The sequence below is a fragment of the Hevea brasiliensis genome, chromosome 17 (genome assembly GCF_030052815.1).
Source record: "Hevea brasiliensis isolate MT/VB/25A 57/8 chromosome 17, ASM3005281v1, whole genome shotgun sequence".
NCBI classification, from domain to species: domain Eukaryota; kingdom Viridiplantae; phylum Streptophyta; class Magnoliopsida; order Malpighiales; family Euphorbiaceae; genus Hevea; species Hevea brasiliensis.
In genome coordinates, this window is record NC_079509.1 from 37,657,729 (window position 1) to 37,682,512 (window position 24,784).

General features: G+C 31.1%; 1 protein-coding gene and 2 long non-coding RNA genes across 5 annotated transcripts; 2 read left to right on the forward strand and 1 right to left on the reverse strand.

The window, feature by feature from the left end:
• Positions 1–3,000: 3,000 nt before the first annotated feature.
• On the forward strand, positions 3,001–21,928 carry LOC131175350 (uncharacterized). Of its 3 annotated transcripts, none has more exons than XR_009145449.1 (5): positions 3,001–3,302; positions 3,619–3,911; positions 21,005–21,104; positions 21,236–21,344; positions 21,848–21,928. It is a non-coding gene; the product is annotated as an uncharacterized LOC131175350 (long non-coding RNA). The 3 variants fall into 3 exon arrangements; XR_009145450.1 differs by lacking the exon at positions 21,848–21,928 and adding an exon at positions 21,798–21,814; XR_009145448.1 differs by lacking the exons at positions 21,005–21,104; positions 21,236–21,344; positions 21,848–21,928 and adding exons at positions 17,615–17,788; positions 18,036–18,176 and having other exon boundaries at positions 3,619–4,251.
• Positions 10,512–12,316, reverse strand: LOC131175351 (uncharacterized). Its single transcript, XR_009145452.1, has 2 exons — positions 11,037–12,316; positions 10,512–10,785 (listed from the first exon to the last, which is right to left on the reverse strand). It is a non-coding gene; the product is annotated as an uncharacterized LOC131175351 (long non-coding RNA).
• Positions 21,929–22,017: 89 nt separating the features above from the next.
• On the forward strand, positions 22,018–23,565 carry LOC131175348 (uncharacterized). Its single transcript, XM_058139220.1, has 2 exons — positions 22,018–23,090; positions 23,403–23,565. Exon 1 carries the CDS (start codon positions 22,118–22,120, stop codon positions 22,856–22,858), a length of 741 nt encoding a protein of 246 aa, XP_057995203.1. The 5' UTR covers positions 22,018–22,117; the 3' UTR covers positions 22,859–23,090; positions 23,403–23,565.
• Positions 23,566–24,784: the final 1,219 nt, after the last annotated feature.

The window sequence follows — 24,784 nt, forward strand, 5'->3', positions numbered from 1 at the left end:
TTAATTTCATTCCATATATTATTATTCTCTCTATATGCTACATTTAAAACTCTCTCATAATTATCTTAACCTTTTCGATAATATGTTAAATTATAATAGGTGAATGATATGTTAAGTTATAATATAATCTTTGTTATCAAATTTTATTTAATTAAAAATAATTTAAAATTCAATTTTTTGAATAATTAATATAAATTAAACCATATTAATGTAAAAAATAATTTAGAAACTTTTAATATTATAAACTTGAGTTTTATAAGTTTTAATATGATGATTTAAAAAGTAGTTTTTTTTTACTAAGTTTATTACGATTATCTTTACTATATTGTGATTTAGAAAGTTTTTCCATATTATATATAAAAGTATAAAGGAGAGGGAATATTGGCTTTGTCCAAATTGCTATCATTCTTAAAATTAATTATAATAATATTTTTTTTATTATTTAAATTAATTTTAAAATTTATATATATTTAAATTCTTAATTTATAGTTAATATAAATTTAAAATTTTTAGTTTTATTTATATTTAATTTCAATTAAATATAAATTTTCTAAGAAGTAATTAACTAAAATAAAAAAGTAATAAATAAAAAATAAAAAATATAATTTGATCGTATTATAATATTAAATAAAATACTTTATTAGTATCTGATTTTTCAAATTTGTATTTACAATTAGTTATTTATTATACATATTTTATTAGTTGCATGTTATTTTTTAAGTTAATTTTCATCTAAGATTTTTTTATTGCAATGAAATAATATATTAACATTTATAAAATTATGAATATTAACTAAAATAAAATATTTAATGACTATACTTTATAAAAAAATGAAAATAAAAATAATATAAATCAACCAAAGATTATAATTAATTTTAAAATTTGTTACATAAAAAACTTAAAAAGAATTTTATTTAATTTTAATTAACGATAAATAAATTTAAAATTCTTAGTCCTATTTATACTTAATTTCAATTAAATATAAAATTTTTCTAGAAGTAATTAACTAAAATAAGAAAGTAATAAATAAAAAATATAATTTGATCATATTGCAATATTAAATAAAATACTTTATTAGTATCTAATTTTTTTTAATTTATATTTACAATTAGTTATTTATTATACATATTTTATTATTTGCAGATTATTTTTTAAGTTAATTTTCATCTAAGATTTTTTTATTTGCAATGAAAAAAAATATATTAATATTTATAAAATTATGAATATTAACTAAAATAAAATATTTAATGACTATAATTTATAAAAAAAAATAAAAATAATATAAATCAACAAAAGATTATTATTAATTTTAAAATTTGTTAAATGAGCAACTTAAAAAGAATTTTATTTAATTTTAATTAAAGATAAATACTTTTAAAACTAATTAAATTTAAACCTAATTAATTTATTTCTATGTATATTTATATCATTACAAGTATAATTTTCTAGAAATTGTTATTATAGAGCTAGCATTTTATCACTTATAAAATATTATTTTTTTTATTAATAATAAATAAAGCAACAATATTAGTAATATATTATTTACTTAGATTTATATTTATATTATTACGTTATTAATGTTTATATATTTTTATTCTTTTCAGCATTGAAAATGGTAATGTTCATTGTTCTTACTCTTTTGAATAAAAAAAAAAGAATCAAAATAAAAGAGATATTATAAGAACCAAACTGTATTGGACTAAATTTATCTCACTTTATTGATATAGTTCTAATTTTTTATTAATAACTCAATCTAGAATCATATTTTATCTAATCATACTGAATGCCAAAAAGAGAAATAATTAAAGCTGAAATAAATTTTATAAAAATATTTTTTATTATTTTTTTTGAGAAACATAATATAATTTTAATAAAATTAAAATTTAAACATGTAATACATATGGTATATTTATAATACCAAAAATTCATTTCAAAAATTATTCTATTTTCTAATTTTACAAATAATTTTCTTTTACATTAATTTAAATATACAATTTCATTATACAAGTGTGTATTATTTTAAATTATGAAAAGTTAAAATAATATATATACAAATCAAACTTAAAAAAAAAGAGTAAAATAATAGAGTTTAAATAAATTAAATTCAATGAGTTTTACATTTATTATTAATTTATTTTAAACATTTTCACCTATTTATATTTTTAAAACTTATTATTATATTTTTTATTATATTACATTTAAATTTATAATTAAGTTAATATTATGTGTAATAATATAACACAACTTTTATAAAAATATGATCAAATAAAAAAAATAATTTTAATATTGATAAATATTTATATTCATATAATTAATTGAAATGACATTAAAATTAATATTTATAATTTAAATAATTAAATATAATATTTATAATACAATGATAATATTGTATAATATATAAAAAAATTAATAAAAATTAAAAAAAAATAATTCATGAGTTTTTATAACAAGTACAATAACAATACATATTTCAATAAAATAACAATACCATGTAGTTAAATTGTTTATACTGAATATATTATATGCATGAAAATTTAATTAATACTCATATAATATATAATTATTAAAAAAAATAAAATTATCATATTTTCAAAAATTTTATTCAGATATGAAAAATATTTTTAAGGATAATTAAATAATATATACAAAAACATTTCAAATATTTATATATTATTGCATTAATTAAATTTTTATATTAATTATTAAAATTTTAATATTTTAATTGAAATATTTCAATTAATATTTAATTCTTATATAAATAAATATAAATATAGCTTTCATACTTTAAATACTAGTAAAATTTAAATATATAAAACATCTTATAAATGAAATAGAATTTTAGAAACTATTAACAAAGGTTAATTTATTAACAATATTTAAATTTAAGAACGAATATTTACAGAAAATAAAAATTATCCCTATCATTGAACCCCAAATCCCACTCTTCTTTTTAATTATCCCTCACCAACGATCCCCACTCTCCCCCCCACCCCCGTCTCTCTCTCTCTCGTGGGAAAAGAAAGCAAAAGGAGGGGAGGAGAGAGATTTTCTATCAAATTCTCAGATCTCTCTCTGTACGAGTTCAGGACCTTTAATCGCTTTATCAAATAACCAAAATGGGACGGAAATCGTTGATCTACTCATTTTCCTGTGGAAATGTGATTCTTGCTGAGTACACAGAATTCAGTGGCAATTTCAATTCCATAGCGTTTCAGTGCCTCCAGAGGCTCCCTGCCACCAACAATAAGTTCACTTACAGCTGCGATGCCCACAACTTCAATTACCTCGTGGACAATGGCTCAGTGAGTCTTTTAAAATTATTATTTTCTGTTTGTTTCCCGAGAAATAAAAGAATCGAATGAAGTGCAATTTTTGTAAATTAATTTTAAGAAACGTAATTAAAATTTATTTAAAATAAATTCTATGTTTGTAATCGATTTGAATAAAAGATTATGTCAAATTGCCCCAAGAAATCCCTACCTACTGTTTTCGTTGTTTTAAATCCAAAACCTGTTTTCATTCTTTCCTCACGTTTCCCTATGAAACCCTCTCTTCTTTCTTCTTCCATAATTTTATTTCTTTCTATGATAAATACTTTCTCTGTGCTCTCTCCACCAGTTTATCTCTTTCTCTGGTCATCTCTCGTTCTCGGTCCCTTAGCCATGGGACGTGGTAGAAAGCGGCAGCTACCGGAGTTAACCCTCGATATCGACGGAACTGCCAGAAAGCGAGGCACTGCCAGAAACCGACGGCAATTCCCCGGAGTGTTGTGGATCCAAGGCGGAACATGGAGGCGGCGATGTTTTGCCACAGGGAAACAAGCAATTTATGGAAAATAAGAACACTACAGTGTAATCAAGAACACTACCGTTGGACCTGTTGAACAGTTGGAAACAAGCTCGCCGCTCTTGGTTAGTTACCTTGGTGCTTTTATTATTTGGAATTCTGAGATTAAGGTGTTTGGTGATTTTATTATTTGTAATGCTGAGATTGAGGTGTTTGGTGCTTTTACTATAAATTTTAAATAAGACTACGAAATTGTGATTTGGAGACTTTAGATCTCTTTACAATGAGTTTACTGTAAATTTTTTTTATGGTTTTAAGGTGTTTGGTGCTTTTATTATCTGGAATTTTGAGATTAAGGTAAAGAGGAGTGTGAGGTAAAGAGGTGTTTGAAATAGAAACTCCGGCTATAGTAGCAACTATGAGTTGTGAGTACAAATCTCCCATTGAAAGCCAGGACATCACAAGGTATTTTACCACCTAGCTAGATGAATTTTTCTGTCTAATGGGTCTAATTTGTGCACCATGATGTTCTTTTATATCCCCAAGTGTCCCAACAGCCCTTAAAACCAATTACAAGGGCTTGGCTCTCTTTCCATGCTTATATGTCTCTGCTTTATTTCTTATTTCAGTTTCTGCAATGCTTGAACTAAGACACTTTTAATGTGAAATTAAATATAACAAAGCAATATCATAGAATTGCTTGTAAATAGCCGTCTTACTATAGTATAGTCATGGTCAATATGGTATGGTGGTATAGTCATGGTACCTTCTGTTTTATTATGTTATAAGAGTAGATGGCTTTGCCTTTTGAATATGAAATGATACTTTTGTTTAATCCATTAAAGGCATTGTTACATTGGCTATGTGATGCGAACCATAAGAATGATGCTTTGAAACTCATGAATAGGTTTGTTTTATAATCCCAAGAAAGCCAAAATCAAGTTCAAACACCAAAAAATACCTTGACCTATCAATTATAGATAATTGAAAACCAAGATAATTCAAAGATAGAATTAAGGATTCTTGGCCTAAAGTTTATAATCAAAGAAGAATCAAGAATATCAAGATTATTAAACCCTACAAGATTAATCACTCTTTGAGAATTTAGTTTAGTTCAAGAAAGAATTTAGGAGAAATCCCTCTCTTGTATTGATTTTATCAAAAGTAATGTTCAACTGAAAAAGTATTAAGTTAGCCTTAATATGCGGCTGAAACCCTAAATCCCTAAATTAAAAAAAAAAAAACCCTAAAAACTAATAAAAAAGCTGGAGTGGGCTGCACTCCTACCTAAGGCCAAAAATACATAAATAAGGTCGAAAACACATAAATTTGATAAAAAATAATTAAATAAAAATATTCAAACCTGTGCTATATTAGAAAAAAAACTCACTAAATTTGTGGAAAAACCTGTCAATTCTGTCCAAATATTTCTTGATCATCTTCTACGCAAACTTGGATCAAATTTAGCCACTTCTCATCTTCTTGTAACCCTAATTTATTGATTGTATCTTCATATTTAGCTTCTTATGCAACTGCTTCCTCAATTAGCTCTTGCATCTTCTTAACTCTAGTCCTTGTGATTGGAGCTTTTTGTGCAATTGCATATTGAATCATCTCTCGAACATTCCTAGGATATTATTGTTCTTGTTGATTTCCATCATCCCCTCCTCTTCAAAAGGATTCGTCCTCGAATCTTCACCTACATCAAAAGAGGAAAGATCAGTAATATTAAAAGTAGCACTCACATTGTACTCACCAGGAAGATCCAACTTATAAGCATTGTCATTAATCTTGGCCACCACTTGAAGTGGACTATCTCCTCTAGAATGAAGCTTAGACTTCCTTTGAATTAAAAATATTTCCTTTCTTATATGCACCCAAACCCAATCTCTTGGTTGGAAAATAATTTGCTTTGTTCCTTTATTAGCTTGGGCTGCTTATCTATTATTTTTCTTCTCAATTTAGCTTTTTCATGGATCTTTTTAACCAACTCAGCCTCCTTTCCATCTAAACTTGAAATCTCATGCACAGGCAAAGGAATCAAATCTAATGGAGTTAAAGGATTGAACTCATAAACAATCTCAAAAGGTGAAAAGCCAGTAGAACAATGCACACCTCATTTTCCTTATCTTATACTGAATAACATAAAGAAAAGTCTCAAGAAATTTCACCCATTTGGCATGCCTATGGTTGAGCTTGTTTTGTCCCTTCAAGTGTTTCAATGACTAATGGTCAGAATGAATTACGAGCTCCTTTGATCACAAGTAGTGCTTTCATGTCTCAAACGCTTACACCAAGACATGAAGCTCTTTGTCATACGTTGAGTAGTTCAATGCCTCACTATTTAGCTTTTCACTAAAATATGTAATGGGATGTCTCTTTTGCATAAAACAGCACCTATACCAATTCCAGAAGCATCACATTCTATTTTAAATGTTTTAGTGAAATTAGGAAGACTCGGTAATAGAGCAGAACATAACTTATCTTTGATTAAGTTAAAAGTACGGTTTTGTTCCTCACCCTATGTAAAGCCAATATTCTTTTTAACAATCTCAGTCAAGGGTGCAGCTAAAGTACTGAAATCCTTAACAAACCTTCTATAAAAACTAGTTAAACCATGAAAACTACGTACCTCAGTAACAGATGTAAGAATCGGCCAGTCACGGATAGCTTTCACCTTCTCTTCATTCATCTCGATACCTTTTGCACTAATCACATAACCCAAAAACATAATTCTTTTCATGCAAAAAGTACACTTTTTAAGATTAGCATACAATTTCTCTTTTCTAAGCACTTCAGACACATACCTCAAATGAAGCATATGCTCTTCCATATTTTTACAGTACATTAATATATCATTAAAGTATACCACTACAAACTTACAAATGATTGCACGCAAAGCAGGGTTCATTAATCGCATGAATGTACTAGGTGCGTTAGTCAATCCAAAAGGCATAACTAATCGCTCATATAAATCATATTTTGTTTTGAAAGCAGTTTTCCACTTATCTCCCACTTTCATCCTAATCTGGTGGTATCCATTTTTTAAATGAATTTTTGAAAAAACACAACTACCATGCAATTTATCTAACATGTCATTTAGCCTAGGAATGAGATATCTATACTTTACCGTAATCTTGTTGATAGCTCGACAGTCAATACACATCCTTCAAGAACCATCATTCTTATGCACTAATAGCACTGAAATTGCACATAGACTCATGCTCTCTCTCACATGCCCTTTTGCCAATAACTCCTCAACTTGCCTTTGAAGTTCTTTTGTCTCAGGATTACTTCTGTACACCGGTTGATTGGGAATTACTGCTCCAGGAACAAAATCAATCTGTTGTTTGATCCTTCTAATAAGTGGCAACTCATTAGGCATCTCCTCAGGAAAGACATCTTCAAACTCCTGTAAAAGAGGAACAGTAGAACCAGGCAAAGAAGTGTTAAGGTCAGCGAGATTCAAATAAGCCTCCTTGTACATAAATACAATCATTGGATTTTTAGTACAGAATGCATTCTTAACATCTCTTTCTTTTGCAAATAAACCCACTTTTCTCTCTTTGCTCTCCTTTTGCATTGGACTCACTTTCTTTCCAGTCTCACTCAATACCTTTTCACTCCTCTCCTCTCTTTGTTTTTCTCTTTATTTTCACTCTCAATCACTCTCTTCTTCTCACTAGAACTCTCGGCCTCTCATTTTTCTACGCTTTTACTCTCAACCTTATTAGTGTTTTCCTTCTCAATTGATCTTCTTAATTTCACTTGATCCTCATATACTTGTCTTAAGAGTTAATGGAGTCAATGTTACCTTTCGGCCATCCTTTTTAAAAGAATACCGATTTCTATAGCCATCATGTACCGTTCACCTATCAAACTGCCATGGTCTACCAAGCAACAAATGACCATTGTGCAGAGGCATCATATCACATATAATCTCATCATGATATCTACCATGGAAAAAGCAACTAGTGCTTGCTTGGTCACTTTAACTTCTCCACATTCATTTAACCATTGTAGCTTGTATGGCCTAGGATGTTTCAAAGTAGGCAACTTTAATTTCTTAACCAATAGTGTACTAGCTACATTGGTACAACTACCTCCATCTATCATCATACTACATGCTTTATCCTGAATGAGGCATCTAGTGTGAAATATATTTTCCCTTTGCTCCTCTTTACGAACCTCTTCCTTCACTTGCATATTCAATGCTCTCCTAGTGACTAATGCACTCCCTTCTACAGCATACTCCACATTAGTAGCATCTTCTAATGGAGGCATAGAATCACTTTATTCATCACTCTCAGTCTCTATATCTCCATTATCCCTTAAGATCATTGCCCTTTTATTGGGTCATTGTGAAGCAATATGACCTGTCTCCAAACATGTAAAGCATTTATATCTCTATTTCATTGAGATTAGGAAGAGTTCATACTTTTATCTTTGCTATCTCCATGAGGCTTGCTTTTACTTTCTTCATGCTTAGGCTTAGAAACGACCTTATCCTCCTTCTTGGGCCAATTCGGTTTCCATGAGCTGTTAGGAACTGAACTTGTGCTACTCCCATACCTCGGCATCCCTTTCCTCCTGAGTTGCTTTTCAATTTTCATGGCCATATGCACCATGTCCTTTAACTCCACATAACGCTGCAACTCAACTAAATCAGCTATTTCTCTATTCAAACCACTTAGGAATCGAGCTATTGTGGCTTCTCTGTCCTCTTCAACATTTGCCCGAATTATAGCCATCTTCGTCTCCTTATGGTATTCTTCCATACACTCTGTCCCTTGTGCGAGTCTTTACAACCTTTGATGCAGTTCTCTGTAATAGTGGTTAGGGACAAATCTTCTTCTCATAACATTTTTCATCTCATCCCAGGTGTCAATGGGTCTCTCTGTTTCTTTTGCTCAAAATCATTTGATCCCACAATATAAGAGCGTTGTCAGTAAATTCAACAGCAGCAAGTTTTACCTTTTTATCTTCTAAATAGTTGTGACAGTCAATGACTAGCTCAACTTTGCGTTCCCACTCAAGGTAAACATCTGGATTATTCTTCATTTGAAAAGATGGAATTTTCATTTTGATGCTCCAAATGTTTCGATTAATGCTATCACTACCCCTGTCATCTCTCTTTGGTCTCGTTTCATGCCTTTCTCTTCTCTGATAAAATATGTCCTCATTTATGATCAAAGCATGATTGTCATTATTCTCATCTTCATCATCCTGCTTATCTTCGAACTTTTTAAGGGGAGAGTTGTTGTTGTGTCTAGCTTGCCTCCTAGCATTAGGCCTCTCCCTTTGCAAGTTACCTATAGTAGCATCTTGCCTATTTAGTCTACTCTCTTGCCTTTCCATTTGATTTCTCATGTCTCTAAGCATCAAAGTTAATTGTTCATACTGTTGCTGAATAGCTTGCATTGTGAAGAATTGATCTGGTTTTTCTTCACTATTTTTGTGTGAAATAATTGTAAAACCTGCAAAAGAATGTTAGCAACTATCCTCATAATGTTCCCTCACGTGTTTACACTGAATCAATGTCACTCCCATCGTGTTTCACACAATTTAGGCTTTTACTTTCTTATGTGCTCTCACACTCTTATCTTTTTCCACTCTTTAATTTTTCCTTTTAGCTCTTTAAGGAATTAACCAAACTCGCTCAAAGTAACTAATTTGTAATATTCAACAAAATTGAAATTCAAGACAAGACCGAAGATATGAAATAAAGACAAGCAATATAAAGACAGACACAAAGATTGAATGATGAAGGATTCTATAATTTAAAGAAACGAAATAAGACACCAAATTATTAGAAAATGAAACAAACGAAACAATAAAGAAGTAAAAGCCTCGGTGAAATTTAACAATTTAGGATGTGTAGTGAACCCTAATTGTGCCACACCAAATCTACCTCCTTTTATTATTATTATTATTATTATTATTGATTAGTAGCAGACTTGAAATTCTGCAGTTCTTTTTTTTTACTCGTTTCATATATGAAATTCTGCAAGAAAAAATATCTGCATTTTTTTTAAAAGCTGCTGCAATTCAATTTTTTTTTTTTTTAAACAAGACACTAAGGAAAGGAAGGAAAATTTTTTTTCAAACCAAGTATTATTGAAGAAAATGCAAAATATAAAAAAAACAAGGATATTAATGAACAAGTCACAAATGAAATAGTATGATAAACAAATAGCAAAAAGAAAATACAAAAGGATAGATAGAACCTGATTTGGAGCTAACGCTCTGATACCAAAATTGATGTGAACCTCAATAACGATGCCTTGAAACCCACGAACAGATTTGTTTTATAATCCCAATAGAGTCAAAATTAAATTCAAACGCCAAGGAATACCATGACTTATCAGTTATAGAGAAATAAAAATCAAGATAATTCGAAGGTAGAATTAAGGATTCTTGACCTAAAGTTTATAATCAAACAAGAACCAAGAATATCAAGATTGTTAAACCCTACTAGATTAATCACTCTTGGAGAATTTATTTTAGTTCAAGAAAGAATTTAGGAAAAATCCCTTTCTTGTATTAATTTTAGCAAAAGTAATGTTCAACTTAAAAAGTTTTAAGTTAGCTTTATATATGCGGTTGAAACCCTAAATCCTTAAACTAAAAAAAAAAAAAACTCTAAAAACTAATAAAATGCTGGAGTGGGCTGCACTCCTACCTAAGGCCCAAAACACATAAATAAGATCAAAAATACATAAATCTGACAAAAAATAATTAAATAAAAATATTCAGACTTGTCCTAGATAAAAAAAATTAAATTTGCGTAGAAATTCGTCAATTCTGTCCAAATATTTTTTGATAATCTTCAATGCAAACTTGAATCAAATTAAGCCACTTCCCATCTTCTTGTAACCCCAATTTATTGATTGTATCTCCATATTTAGCTTCTTGTGTAACTACTTTCTCAATCAACTCTTGCATCTTCTTAACTCTAGTCATTGTGATTGGAGCTTCTTGTGTAAATGCATCTTGAATCTAGTGTTATCAAGGCGAAAGGCGACACTAAGGCGATAGAGTATTCTATTGCCTTAGGTGAGAGGCGAGGGCCTTTTTGAAGTAAGGCGCTATAACCTTAATTGCTTAAATTATATATATATATATATATATATATATATATATTCTCGTACTTTTAAATAGTTGATAAGTAAAAAAGCATATTAAAAAGAAAAAAAATTATTTACATTATGTCTATATATAAAATAAGAGAAATTGAAAGTAGTGCATACCTGTATTTCCAGCTTAAGTATAAGATATAAGTGAGAGTATGAGACTGTAAAATTGAAATATATAGCATAAGTAACAACACACATAATAATAAGATATGTTAGAAAAAGAAATAGTTCATACCTGAATTTTCAGCTTATGTATATGATAAAAGTGATATTATAAAATTATACATAATAAATAAAAAATTAGAAATAAGTCATAAGTCATATAATGGATAAATTTCAATAACTGTCCATGAACTTATATAGTTATAATACTACAGTCCTTTAACTTTAAAATGTAACATAAAACTCTCTAAACTTTCAAATTTTGCACAGTAAAATCTCTCTGACTTTCAATTACTGATTTTTCAGCTAGAAACTGATGTGAATAGCTTCCGCATGGCACTTAGTCAACATTTCTCTCTCCTCTTTTATGCAAAATGTAAATTTATTCTCTTTACATATGAAAATTATTCTGTCTATAGAGAAAAAAAGGATTCAATTTACACATGGCTTGAGAGAGAAAAGAGAAATACTGACTAAGTTCCATGCTGGAACTGTCCAGATCAGCGCCTAATTGAAAAACTAGTAATTTGAGGTTGGATGGATTTTACTGTGCAAAATTTGAAAGTTGATGGGGTTTAATGTTACATTTTTAAGTTGAAGGACTGTAATGTAACAACTAGATAAGTTCAGGGACAGTTGTCAAAATTTATCCGTCATATAATAGAAAATGTAAATTACAGAAGTTCAGACTTTAATAAATAAAAATAAGTTGTAAGTCATAATAAACGAAATCAAGAAGTACATAAAAAACTTATAATTAAAACTACTCATCATCAAGATTTTCAAAATCATCTTCATTTTTAATAGTGGCCATCACAAATTCTTCCTCCTCTTCATCATCATCAACTTGCGAAGATAATGCATCTCTCATTGCACAAGGCCTTCGTAATGATGGAGTTTCAACCGGTGTTGATCTTGCAGCCGATCTCGATTCATAACGAGATTTAGAAACTCCGGCTGCTCTACCAACATCACTCCAGATCAACACATCATCCATGCAAACAAAAGAATCATCATCATCCCCATCGCCTTTTTCTAATTCACCAAGCAACCACTCATTACTATCAATATTTGTCAAATCAATAAGCGTTGTGATATCCCCAAAAGTGTGTTGGCGTAGCAAAGCTCTATTGCACTTCACATATACCAAATTGTCCAAGCGTTTTTGAAATAACTGATTTCTTTTCTTATTATGAAGCTGTTATTTATTTTATAGTAACAAATAAGTTAAACTTCAAACTCAAAAGGCTCAAGATAAAATAACAAATTAAGAATATATATATATATATATATATATATAACTTACATGCTCAAGTACACTCCAATTTCTTTCGCAATCACTTGCACTACATGTGAGACTCAGAACCTTTACAGCAAACTTTTGTAGGTTTGGAGTTGAACTATATGTTTTCCACCAAGCAGCTATTAAAATATAGAACCATTGATTGTTAAATTCATAATATAAATTAATAAATGAGCAAAATGAAAAATTAATAAGAATTTAAATTAATAACTTGGAGTTTGATTGTTCTTCCTCTAATAGCAAAAGGAAAATCAAAGGTCCTTGTAGCTGCCTTGTATCTCTCAATTTTATCAAGAATCATGTCAACTTTTGCTGAATTTTTTTTTTCTATTTTATGAATGCACGAAAGCAATCCTGTATTGATCTCTTCATCAGATTCAATTCTCATCTTATTTGGATAAAAAAATTCAGGATTCAAAAATTATCCGGCAGCATGCAAAGGACGATGCAATTGAAGTGACCATCTCGCTCAATAATCTCAAAAATGCTCTTGTATTTCTCTTCATTGCCATTGAGTGAGTTGGCAATGGCTTTTTTAGCCCTATCATGGCTTCATAAATATATCCCATAGCTGTTTTTTTTTTTCATTATCAACAAGTCGAAGCACACGAACAAGATGACCGGAAACCTTAAGAGCATAAACAACATGATTCCAGAAGGCAGGACTCAAAACCGTCCTTTCATACTTTTTGCCTTTCACCTCTTTAGCCCATTTACTAGTTGTCCAACTTTTCGAAGTAAACATTTTCTAATGTTGGCTTTCTGAAGATGAATCTTTCCCAGTGTAATAAAAGCAGTAGCAAATCTAGTTTGCTCTGGCCTTAGCAATTCTACTCCATTAGTAAACTTCCGCAACATATTTAGAACTCCTGAAGAGCCATATATAAAACCAGTAAGCTCAACAGCTTTGCAGAATGTTTCTTTGGAAACACGGATCTTAAAGATATCCGCCAACATCAAATCTAAACAATGTGTGGGTTGCACATGGAGTCCAGTATAGATGAGGAAAATTTGCTTCCAATATTCTCCCTGTCATAAACTAGTAGAAAAATTCATTCCATTAATAATAAAAATAAAATGATATTTTTTTTAGTAATATAAAAAATTAAATAAAAATTTTACTTGCTGCAACATTATTTGATGTATTATCTGTAACAACTTGAACCACTTTTTCGGGATCAATTTCCATCAATTCTTTCTCAATCAAACTGGCCAACAATGCCGCTGTCTTTGATTCATCACTTGCATCAATTGATTTGATAAATACACTTCCCTTTGGACTATTAATCAAGAAATTAATCAAGGTTCTTCTTTTTCTATCCGTCCATCCATCATACATCAATGTACATCCATAATTTTCCCATTCTTCTTTATGGGACTCAAGAATATCATTTATGATTTGCACTTCCTTGTTAAGTAACCGAACTCTAACCTCATGAAAACTTGGAGGTTTCATTTCTCTCCCATAATTTCCAATTGCTTGAATCATTTCCTGGAAGCTATCATAATTCACAGCATTAAAAGCTATTCCCACATCATACATCCATCATGCTATGGCAACACAAGCACGCTCCCTTAACTCCTTTTTAGTTGGACTATTTTCATCAATGGTAGTTTGCTTTATATTTTTTCCTATAACAGCAGGTCTAGGGGAAAAATAACAGTCAATAGGCCCTCTACTATTTTGTGGTGGTAAAACTTTTGGTTTTTTTGAAGCACTAGTACTTGTAACCTTCAGTACTTGCCTTCGTCTTTCACTGCCAATTTCTTGCATCAACTCTTCTTCTTCCTCATTTTCATCTAATCCCAGTGCTTCAACATCATCAAATTCAGGTGTTCTTTCCATATTCATAATTGATTTTTGCTCCCTTTTTTTAGCAATGAATTTGATTCCTTACATCTTTTGGACATTTTGGACACCGAACTACATTTTTGTAACCTCCAGCAAGATGTTGCTTGATTCTATTAACTCCTCCTTTATACACTTTCATACAGTACATGCATTGAAGATCATTGGTATTATTTTCACTAACTTGAATTACGTGTGCTCATCCTGGGTTCGTTCTTCTACTACTAGTAGAAGATTCAGATGTATTATTCTTATCAACCATTTATAATCTAACAAAAAAATTAACAAGAATAAAAAATAAATAAATTAACAACAAATTAACAATACCCAATATAAATTAAATAAGTAATTAACAAGAATGATAAGTAAAAAGTAAAACAGTAAACTAATTAACAATAAATTAACAATGCCCATATAAATTAAACAATTAATTAATAAGAACAAAAAGTAAAATCATCAAATTAATAATAAATCAATAATACCATATAAAATAAACAACTAATTAACAACTTATGTCTAATTAACAAGACAAAAGTAAAACTAATTAATCTAACAACTAATTAACAATAATAAGAAGTAAAAAGTAAACTAATTAACAACAATTTAATAATGTCCATATAAATTACACAATTACTTACCAAGAACAAAAAGAAAATAATAAAATTAACAATAAATTAATAATACCCATATAAAATAAACAACTAATATCTAATTAACAAGAAAAAAGTAAAATTAATCAAACTAAAACTAATTAACAAGAATAACAAGTAAAAGGCAAACTAATTAATAACAAATTAACAATACCCATATAAATTGAACAATTAATTTACAATAATAAAAAGTAAAAAAATCAAATTAACAATAAATTAATAATACCTATATAAAATAAATAACTAATTAACAACTAATGTCTAATTAACAAGGCAAAAAGTAAAACTAATCAAATTAACAAGAATAACAAATAAAAATTAAACTAATTACCAACAAATCAACAATACCTATGTTAATTAATCAACCAATTAAACAAGATACAAAGTAAAATAATCAATTTAGCAATACCCATAAAATTTAAATAATTAATTAACGAGAATAAAAAAATAAAATAATTAAATTAACAACAAATAAATAATAATTAATAATAACTAATTAATAATGAGGAGGAGAGGGGGAAAAAAAAGAAAAAATAAAAAGGGAGTGCTAAAAGAAGAATGAGAGGAGAGGGAAAAAAGAAAAAATAAAAAACAGGTGGTCTATGCAGCAGGGAAAGAAGAATAAGTGGAGAGGGAGAAAGCCACGGTGAAAAAGACTTGAGAGAGGGAGATCGGAGAGAGGAAAGAAAGAAGAAGACGTGAAAGAGAGAGATCGGAGAGAGGAAAGAAGAAGAAGAAGAAGATGAGAGAGAGAGGGCGTACCTGTTCTGTCTCTGTCGCGAGCGTGAGGTCAAGGAAAAGAGCGGCTCCTGCTGTCTTCATGGTGCGGCTCTTTTGTTGGCATCAGGTAAGTGGTAGGTTTATTAGTTTTTTCATTTAAAAAAAAAAAAAAAACTTACCGTTGCTTTGATGAGGCCTCCCCAAAGCCTAGCCAGGCGTTCCAGTCGAGGCGACAGAGGGGCGGCTTGCATGGCGCCTCGCTCGCCTGGCGCCTCGCTCGCCTTTGATAACAGTGCTTGAATCATCTCATGAACATTCTTAGGATCTTATTGTTCTTGTTGATTTCCATCACTATGTCGCCAGTCTGAGGTGCCGCCTCCCCAAAGCCCAACCAGGCGTTCCAGTCGAGGCGACAGAGGGGCGCCTCGCCTCACCTCCCCTTGCCTCGCTCGCCTGCCTTTGATAACACTGCTTGAATCATCTCATGAACATTCCTAGGATCTTGTTGTTCTTGTTGATTTCCATCACTTTGGCTAGATGATGCCAAATTCATTTGAATATTTTATATTTTGTACTTCATGTGCATGCAGCAACTTTATTTGGTTGAGACTCTAAAATGGGTTTCAGACTTTTAGGTGGGCACTAAAATTATAAATCAAAACATACTTAATTACTTTGGTTGCAGGCCAAATTCTTTGTTTAATACAAAATTTCTTTGATTTTGTGTTGTTATGAAAAAGAAATACATGTAATTAGTTTCTGAGTAGTTAAAATTTTGGAGAGCAGTATAATAATTAAAATTTTGCTTCCTTATAGTAATATGCTAGATTTGTCTAATTTATATTATGCTTTTTTTTTTAAAGAATTTCAAGAGTTATGTCAATCAACAATAGGAGCGTAGTTGTCCATTATTGGCAGAATTTCAAATGATTGAGATTATAAAATTAACAAATTTTAGTGTTGCTTATTCATGAAAAGTTTAGGCAATGTAGTTGGAATTGAATTAAAGATTTTTAGTTCATTTAATTTTTTTTTTCATTACATATTCATTGTTATGTGTGGTGGATTAGAGGGAATATTTACATTATGATATTTAAAATTTACTATTATTTTAAAGTTTAACTATCATATTATTTAAATATGAGAATGTGTTAAAATTTTTTTATTCTTTTAATTTATTGTAGGCAAAAATATTGTGTGATATAATAAAAATTAATAATGTGTATAAAAAAGGTCAAGTGGTTAAAAAAATTATATAGTTAATTAATTTGACTTTTTTATTATAGAATGAAAATCATTTTGATTGGTGCCATATTAAGTTAAACACGCAAATCATGAAGTGAAAACTCAGCAAGATTAAAAGTCAACTGATAGACCAGCTGGACAAATTCTTAATGATGAGTTGGATCGGTTTGCATTACTGCATCACATTAATTTGTATAATGATGGGTTGGGTCGGTTGGAATGCAATTTACTTTCAAGCCCGACGATGAATGTACCGCTTACTCTTCCTCGAATTTTGATTTTCTTCACCTGCTTCCTTTCTGTTGCTTTTGCTTCTTTCTTTCGCACAAGAGGTTGGTCGAGTTTTCACCTATTTGATTTGACAATCGGTATTGGTTCTTTGAGGTTTTCTTCCTCTTCTTCTTCTTCTTCTTCTTCTGCTTTTCTCTCCTTCCCTTCCTTTTCTTCTTCATTTCTGGTTTTCCACGAAGACATTTCCCAAAATCTCAAGAAGGTTGTACTCCTTTCCTCCACCCATAGTTATTTATATGTTTCTATCGATTCTTTCTTTGTTCTGTTTGCTAATATATTCGTCTAAATTGTTTGGGTTTCTATTTTAGAGGAAAATTAAAGATTTGATGTATGCCACAGATTCATCAACAATGGTCGCTCTATGCAATTTTTTTTATTTATTTTTCTTTGTTAGACCATTTGCAATTGAAATACGAATTGAAATACGAATTGAGTTTTCTTGAATGCTTGCATTTGTGTTGTGGATTTGCAGCTATTTAATAGTTGAGATATGCTTGCAAGGATGTCGCCGATAGAGAGTTGCAAACACTCAATCTCTTGCTCATTAAAGTTTTTGTTCCTCGATTCTGAAATTTCGGCTTTGAGGATTGAGTTGCAGCTCCATTCCACAGCGAAGGATAGTAGGTAGAGTGAGAGAATGAATAAGGTGACGAAAACTTGAAACTGGTTTTGTTAGCTAAGAATTTAATCTTTGGATCTTTATTTTCTTTCTATTTCACATTTGCTTCAACTCACTCAATGGCAATGAAGAGAAATACAAGAGCATTTTTGAGATTATTGATGCGAGATGGTCACTTCAATTGCATCGTCCTTTGCATGTCTTTGGATACTTTTGAATCTGAATTTTTATCCAAATAAGATGAGAATTGAATCTGATGAAGAGGTCAATACAGGATTGCTTTCATGCATTCATAAAATGGAAAAAAATTCAGCAAAAGTTGATATGATTCTTGATGAAATTGAGAAATACAAGGCAGCTGCAGGGACCTTTGGTTTTCCTTCAGCTATTAGAGGAAGAACAACCAAATCTCCAGATTATTAATTTAATTCTTATTAATTTTTCATTTTGCTCATTTATTAATTTATATCAAGAATTTAACAATCATTGGTTCTATATTTTAATAGCTGCTTGGTGGAAAACATATGGTTTTTCAACTCCAAACCTACAAAAGTTTGTTGTAAAGGTTCTGAGTCTCACATGTAGTGCAAGTGGTTGCGAAAGAAATTGGAGTGTATTTGAGCATGTAAGTAATATATATATATATAGATTTCTTAATTTGTTATTTTATCTTGAGCCTTTTGAGTTTGAAGTTTAACTTATTTGTTACTGTAAAATAAATGACAGCTTCATAGTAAGAAAAGAAATCGGCTATTTCAAGAACGCTTGGACAATTTGGTATATGTGAAGTACAATAGAGCATTGCTACGCTGACACACTTTTGGGGATATCACAACACCTATTGATTTGGCAAATATTGATGAGAGTAATGAATGGTTGCTTGGTGAATTAGAAAAAGGTGATGGGGATGATGATGATGATGATTCTCTTGTTTTCATGAATGACGTATTGACCTGGGGTGATGTTGGTAGAGCAGCTGGAGTTTCTGAATCTCGTTATGAATCGAGAACGGCTGCAAGATCAACACCACCAATTGAAACTCCATCATTTCGAAGGCCTCGTGCAATGACAGGTGCATCCTCTTCGCAAGTTGATGATGATGAAGAGGAGGAAGAATTTGTGATGGCCGTTGTTGAAAATGAAGATGATTTTGGAAATCTTGATGATGAGTAGTTTTAGTTATAAGTTTTTTATGTACTTATTGCATTTTGTTTATTATGACTTACAACTTATTTTTATGTATTAATGTCTGAACTTCTATAATTTATATTTTCTATTATGTGACTTATGACTTATTTCTAATTTTTTATTTATTATGTATAATTTTATAGCGTCACTTTTATCATATACATCTGCTGAAAATTCAGGTATGAACTATTTATTTTTTTAACATCTCTTATTATTATGTGTGTTTTTACTTATGCTATATATTTTAATTTTACAATCTCATACTTTCACTTGTATCTTATACTTAAGCTGGAAATACAGGTATGCACTATTTTCAATTTCTCTTATTTTAGATATAAACATAGTGTAAATCATATTTTTTTTCTTTTTAATATGTTTTTTTACTTATCAACTATTTAAAAGTATATATATATATATATATATATAATTTAAACAATTAAGGTTATGGCTCCTCGCTTCAAAAAGGCCCTCGCATCGCCTCTCGCCTAAGGCAATAGAATGCTCTATCGCCTTAGTGTCGCCTTTCGCCTTGATAACACTGGTGATAAGTCATCACATCTCCCAACAGAGCCTTCTTTTTCATTATTGTCGATAGTATAATAGAATCTTCTTTTATATTATTGTCTCTAACAATGCCTTAGATGTAACATTCCCTTTCTATGATTTTTTTTAAAGAACTTGAATTAGCTTGTATCTTGGTTCATTGAGAACATAAGGTTGTTTGAAAGCACAACTCATTATCCATGTGTAATAGGTTTTGAATTGGGATTCGAATTGAAGACCTCATAATTTTTAAGATAATTTCAATATCACTAAATTAAAGTTAATGATTACAAAATAACTAGTTGTATATTATTATATTTAATTTAAATATGTTTATATTTAGGATTGCATAAAAATACAAATTTAATTTTTCTGTAGTTGGGCCACATAGACTTTACTGAGCTTAAGTATGTTTTGATGGAGACGAGCACGAGCACAAATTTGGATTTGATCATACAATTTTTTGTTTGGAAAATTGCATATAATCAACGATTCCCAACCGAAAGTGTATGTGTGATTTATTAATGCAACCTGGACACCAACTCACATCCACACAATAGAATAGTTACTGTCCTAACTTTTGGTTGTTTCAGTTTGTGGATGGAAAGCTCTTAAATCAAACTGTGTAGGTAGGGGTAAACAGTATAGATTAGTGGCTTAAAAGTGCAGAGGTATTTTCATTTTTAGTCATCTTTGTGATCGTGAGTTGCAGGATTTACGAGTTTCTTAAATTCTTGCAGAGGTTTCAAGTTTTTTATTTTTCAATTTTGTCTCCTATTCAGTTATTCTTATGAATATCATTTAAAATCTGTCATTCTCCTGTAAAAAAAATCATTTTAATTGTACACAAAAAGTTGGTTTATTAGAGCTAAAATGTCTATTAAGCTTAGATTTGTCTTTTTTTTTTTTGGTTCTTAAGGGATGTGAAACTGTTGCAATTGTTTGTGTTGAATAAGGGAAAATTGAAGTTGGTGAAGAAGTTTAGATTTTGGGGTTAATTTAGATAAATCCTCCCCCCCAACCGAAAAAAAAACTGTCTTTCCCTGTTATGTCTTTTCTTGTAGTCTGTATTACCTGGAAGCATCCCTGAGCAGATAATGTACTTTATTATTCATTTTAATATTAACCATTAATTTTGGGTTTTTGGCGCTTTCAGTTTAGATTGGATTGATATTTGTCTAAGGATTTAGTTTTATTTTTCATTAGTGATCGACAAGAAAGAGAGAGAGAGAGAGAGCCCAACATTGACTAGTGAAATCTCAGTTTTCATTGAGTCCAGCATTTTAGCCGCCCAACTGGTGCTCACTACCATTGTCTCTGCTTTCAACTCTTGGTTCTTTGAGTTTTCTTTTATTAATCATCTGATGGAAATCTCTTTTTCCTCCCATCCAAGGGTTGATCCATGCTGATTTTGAAACCCCAACCAGTCCCCTATAACGTTTAACATTTTTCTTATCTTCTCTTTCTCTTCTCTGTCCTTTTGGTGTTGAAATTGACAGTTTTGTGGTGCAGTTAATGGGTGTGTTGCAGTTACTGCTAATGAAGTGGAGGCATTTGATCAGCTCTATAAGAAGTTGGGTTGTTCATAATCGATGATGGATTGATTCATAAGGTATTTTTTTCCCCCTTTTGCATTTTCGTTTTAAAAATTGTAGTTAATCTCGTTTTCTTGGATATCCATGATTTTTATTGGCTGCTGCAGTTTCATTTTTGTTTTATTTTGTTTTGTTGGTGTTGATCTAGGAATGAAAGTTGATTTTGATATGGATTGGGTCATACGGAGGAGGTTTGGACTTACCATGGTCTCTCTTCACCAAATCGCCAAGTAGGACTTTCAATCAAACAGCAGAAAGTAGGTTTCCATTCTTACTTATTATCTAATCTGAGCTTACCCTTTCTTACAGTTTGACATTTGGTAATGCCTAGCTGATAATATTAGTTAGATTCAAGTGATACATGTTCAGATTTAGGATTGATTCAGGTTTTATGCATTAGCTATCCGTTTATATAAATTAGTAATTAAATATGAAAAACACTATTATTTTTATAATTTTATTTGTTAATTTTAGAACATTTCCATCTCTATTTAGCTCAGCCAAATTCAAGCCTTTTAAGATTGTCCAATCTCTGTTTCTGTAGTGCATTGTCTGTATGTGTGCTGTTATGGAAAGTCAATCACTATATTATTTCTTTGTATATTCTGTATTCTGTATTCCTATTTAGGATTTCTTATTTAGGATTTCTTCCTAATTAGTAGAACACAATTATAGGAATCAATTGTATATATATATATACCCATGTACAGATTAATTGAAATTAAGGAGAATCATCTCTTTCTACATGGTATCAAAGCAGGTCATCTATCTAGGGTGACTATTTGTTCTCACCACCCAGCTCAGGAGAGACCTTGGCCGCCGATTGACTGTTTCGACTTCGATCAACATCGCCTCAACCCCCTCATTCCACCACTGTGTGCTGTTGCCTGATCCAGTACACCATTAAAGAACTTCTTAGGTTTGGCTCTCAGATCTTATTTCGGTATTTGCTTGATTTGTGATTTTGGGTTATTTTGCTGCTATAAACACTTTGGATTAGCGTTTCGGTTAGTTTTCTTTGTCTCGACAAATGGCAGACAATAAGAATATTATTTATTATATAATTCCGGTGATGACTAAGATCACGGAACACAAACTTAATGGTTCGGGTTCGAATTATCTGGAGTGGAGTAAGACTGTTAGGGTTTATTTGCGTAGCATTGATAAGAATGATCACCTTACTAAAGATCCACCTACTGATGATACACGACAAACTTGGCTAAGAGATGATTCTCGGTTGTTTTTGCAGTTTCGGAACTCGATTCACAGTGAGGTAATTAGTTTAATTAATCACAATGAATTTGTTAAGGAATTGATGGATTACTTAGATTTTTTGTATTCTGGTAAAGGGAATATCTCACGTATTCATGATGTTTGTAAGGCATTCTACCGTGCTGTGAAAGAGGATAAGTCTCTAACGGTTTATTTTATGGATTTTAAACGGGTATATGAGAAACTTAATATATTGTTGCCTTTTAGTCCTGATTTTAAACGGGAGCAACTGGCTGTTATGAGTTTTCTTGCCGGCCTTCCTTCACAGTATGAGATTGCTAAATCTCAGATTCTCTCAAGTTCTGAGATTTTCTCTTTGCATGAAACGTTCACACGGGTCCTTCGTACAGAAAGTACCCAATCTTCACAACCTGCCAGTAGTGCTCTTATTAGCCGTAATCCAAATGGACAACAAGGTAATAGAAGAGCAAGTAGAGGAGGAATTACAGGCAACAAAAGTAATCAGCGTAATGGAGAGGCTTGTTCTAATCAGGACTAAAGAGGAGTCATTTGTTATTATTGCCATGAGCCTGGCCATACAAAATATAATTGTCCGCAACTTCAGAGGAAAAATCAGCGATCACAGATGGCAAATATGGCAGCAGAGGATTCTACAGTATCTTCCTCTGAGAAAACTATTTTAGTATCTGCAGAGGATTTTGCACAGTTTTCCCAGTATCAGGCATCTCTAAAGCCTACCAGTTCCCCTGTCATTGCGATCGCTGAGTCAGGTAAATCCACTACATGCCTTGTGTCTTCCTCATCCAAAATGGGTTATTGATTCTGGTACGACAGATCACATGATAGGTAATTCTAGTCTTTTATCTGCTTTTCAGTCTAATCTCATTTCCTCTACGGTTACTTTAGCTGATTGTTCTCCTTCTTGTGTCATGGGTTCTGGAACTGCGAACCCGACTTCGTCAATTTCTTTGTCATCTGTTTTGTGTTTACCAAAATTCTCTTTTAATCTACTTTCTGTTAGTAAACTTACTCGTACCTTAAATTGTTCTGTTTCCTTTTTTCCTGACCAGTGTTTGTTTCAGGATCTTACGACGAAGCAGATTATTGGTAGAGGACGTGAGTCAAGTGGTCTCTACATTCTGGAAAATCATGTACCGCGGTCACTTGTTTGCTCCAGTACCTTAACACCTCTTGAAGCTCATTGTTGATTGGGCCATCCTTCTTTGTCTACCATGAAGAAACTGTGTCCTCGCCACTTTTATCGATCTTAGAATGTGAGTCGTGTCAGTTTGCAAAACATCATCGTTTGCCTTCTGTGTCTAGAGTCAATAAATGGGCTTTATTTCCTTTTGAGTTAGTTCATTCTGATGTTTTGGGTCCTTATTCTGTTACTTCTAAAACTGGATTTCGTTATTTTGTTACTTTTGTTGATGATTACTCTCGTGTTACCTGGTTATATTTAATGAAGAATCGTTCTGAGTTATTTTCTATCTTTTGTGCCTTTTGTAATGAAATCAAAACTCAATTTAATGTTTCTGTGCGCATATTAAGAAGTGACAATGCCAAAGAATACTTTTCAGCACAATTTCAGTCTTGTATGACACAAAATGGCATTCTTCATCAGTCTTCCTGTGTGGATACCCCATCCCAAAATGGCGTGGCGAAAGAAAAAATTGGCATCTTCTTGAGGTAACTCGTGCTCTTCTTTTTCAGATGAAAGTTCCTAAACACTTTTGGGCGGATGTTTTACGGCATGTTTTTTGATCAATCGTATGTCGTCTTCTGTCCTTAATGGGGATATTCCTTATACTGCTTTGTTTCCTACAAAATCTTTGTTCCCTGTTGAACCCTGTATTTTTTGTTTTACCTGTTTTGTGCGTGATGTTCGTCCACAGATTACTAAATTGAATCCAAAGTCTCTCAAATGTGTCTTCTTTGGGTACTCCCGACTCCAAAAAGGGTACCGTTGTTTCTCTCCTACTCTTAATCGTTATCTTGTTTCTGCAGATGTCACATTTTTTTAGTCTACTTCATTTTTTCCTCCATCATTTGTGTATGAGAGTCAGGGGGAGGAGGATGATCTCTTAATATATACTGTCCAACCAATGTCTAGTCCTCTCTCACAGCCTAATCCTTCTGTCTCTAAACCTACTCGACCTCCCGTTGTTCATGTTTATTCCAGGAGATTGGAGATTCCTGACTCAGATCTTCCACCAGCTACTTCGTTGGGAGATCCTGTATCTCATACTGATCATGATTCTGATTTAGACTTACCCATTGCTCTTTGTAAAGGTAAACGTTCATGTACTTACCCTATCTCTTCTTTTGTTTCTTATAATCAATAGTCTTCTTGTTCTCGGTGTTTTGTTACTTCTTTAGACTCTGTTCCTATCCCTAATACTGTTCAGTGAAGCAGTACAGGAATTTGGTTTGTAAAAGAGTAAGTGTGATCACTCAGTATTTT

Excerpts from the sequence above, each read along its gene's own strand:
- LOC131175348 (XM_058139220.1), top strand. The coding sequence starts at position 22,118 with ATGGCAGACAATAAGAATATTATTTATTATATAATTCCGGTGATGACT.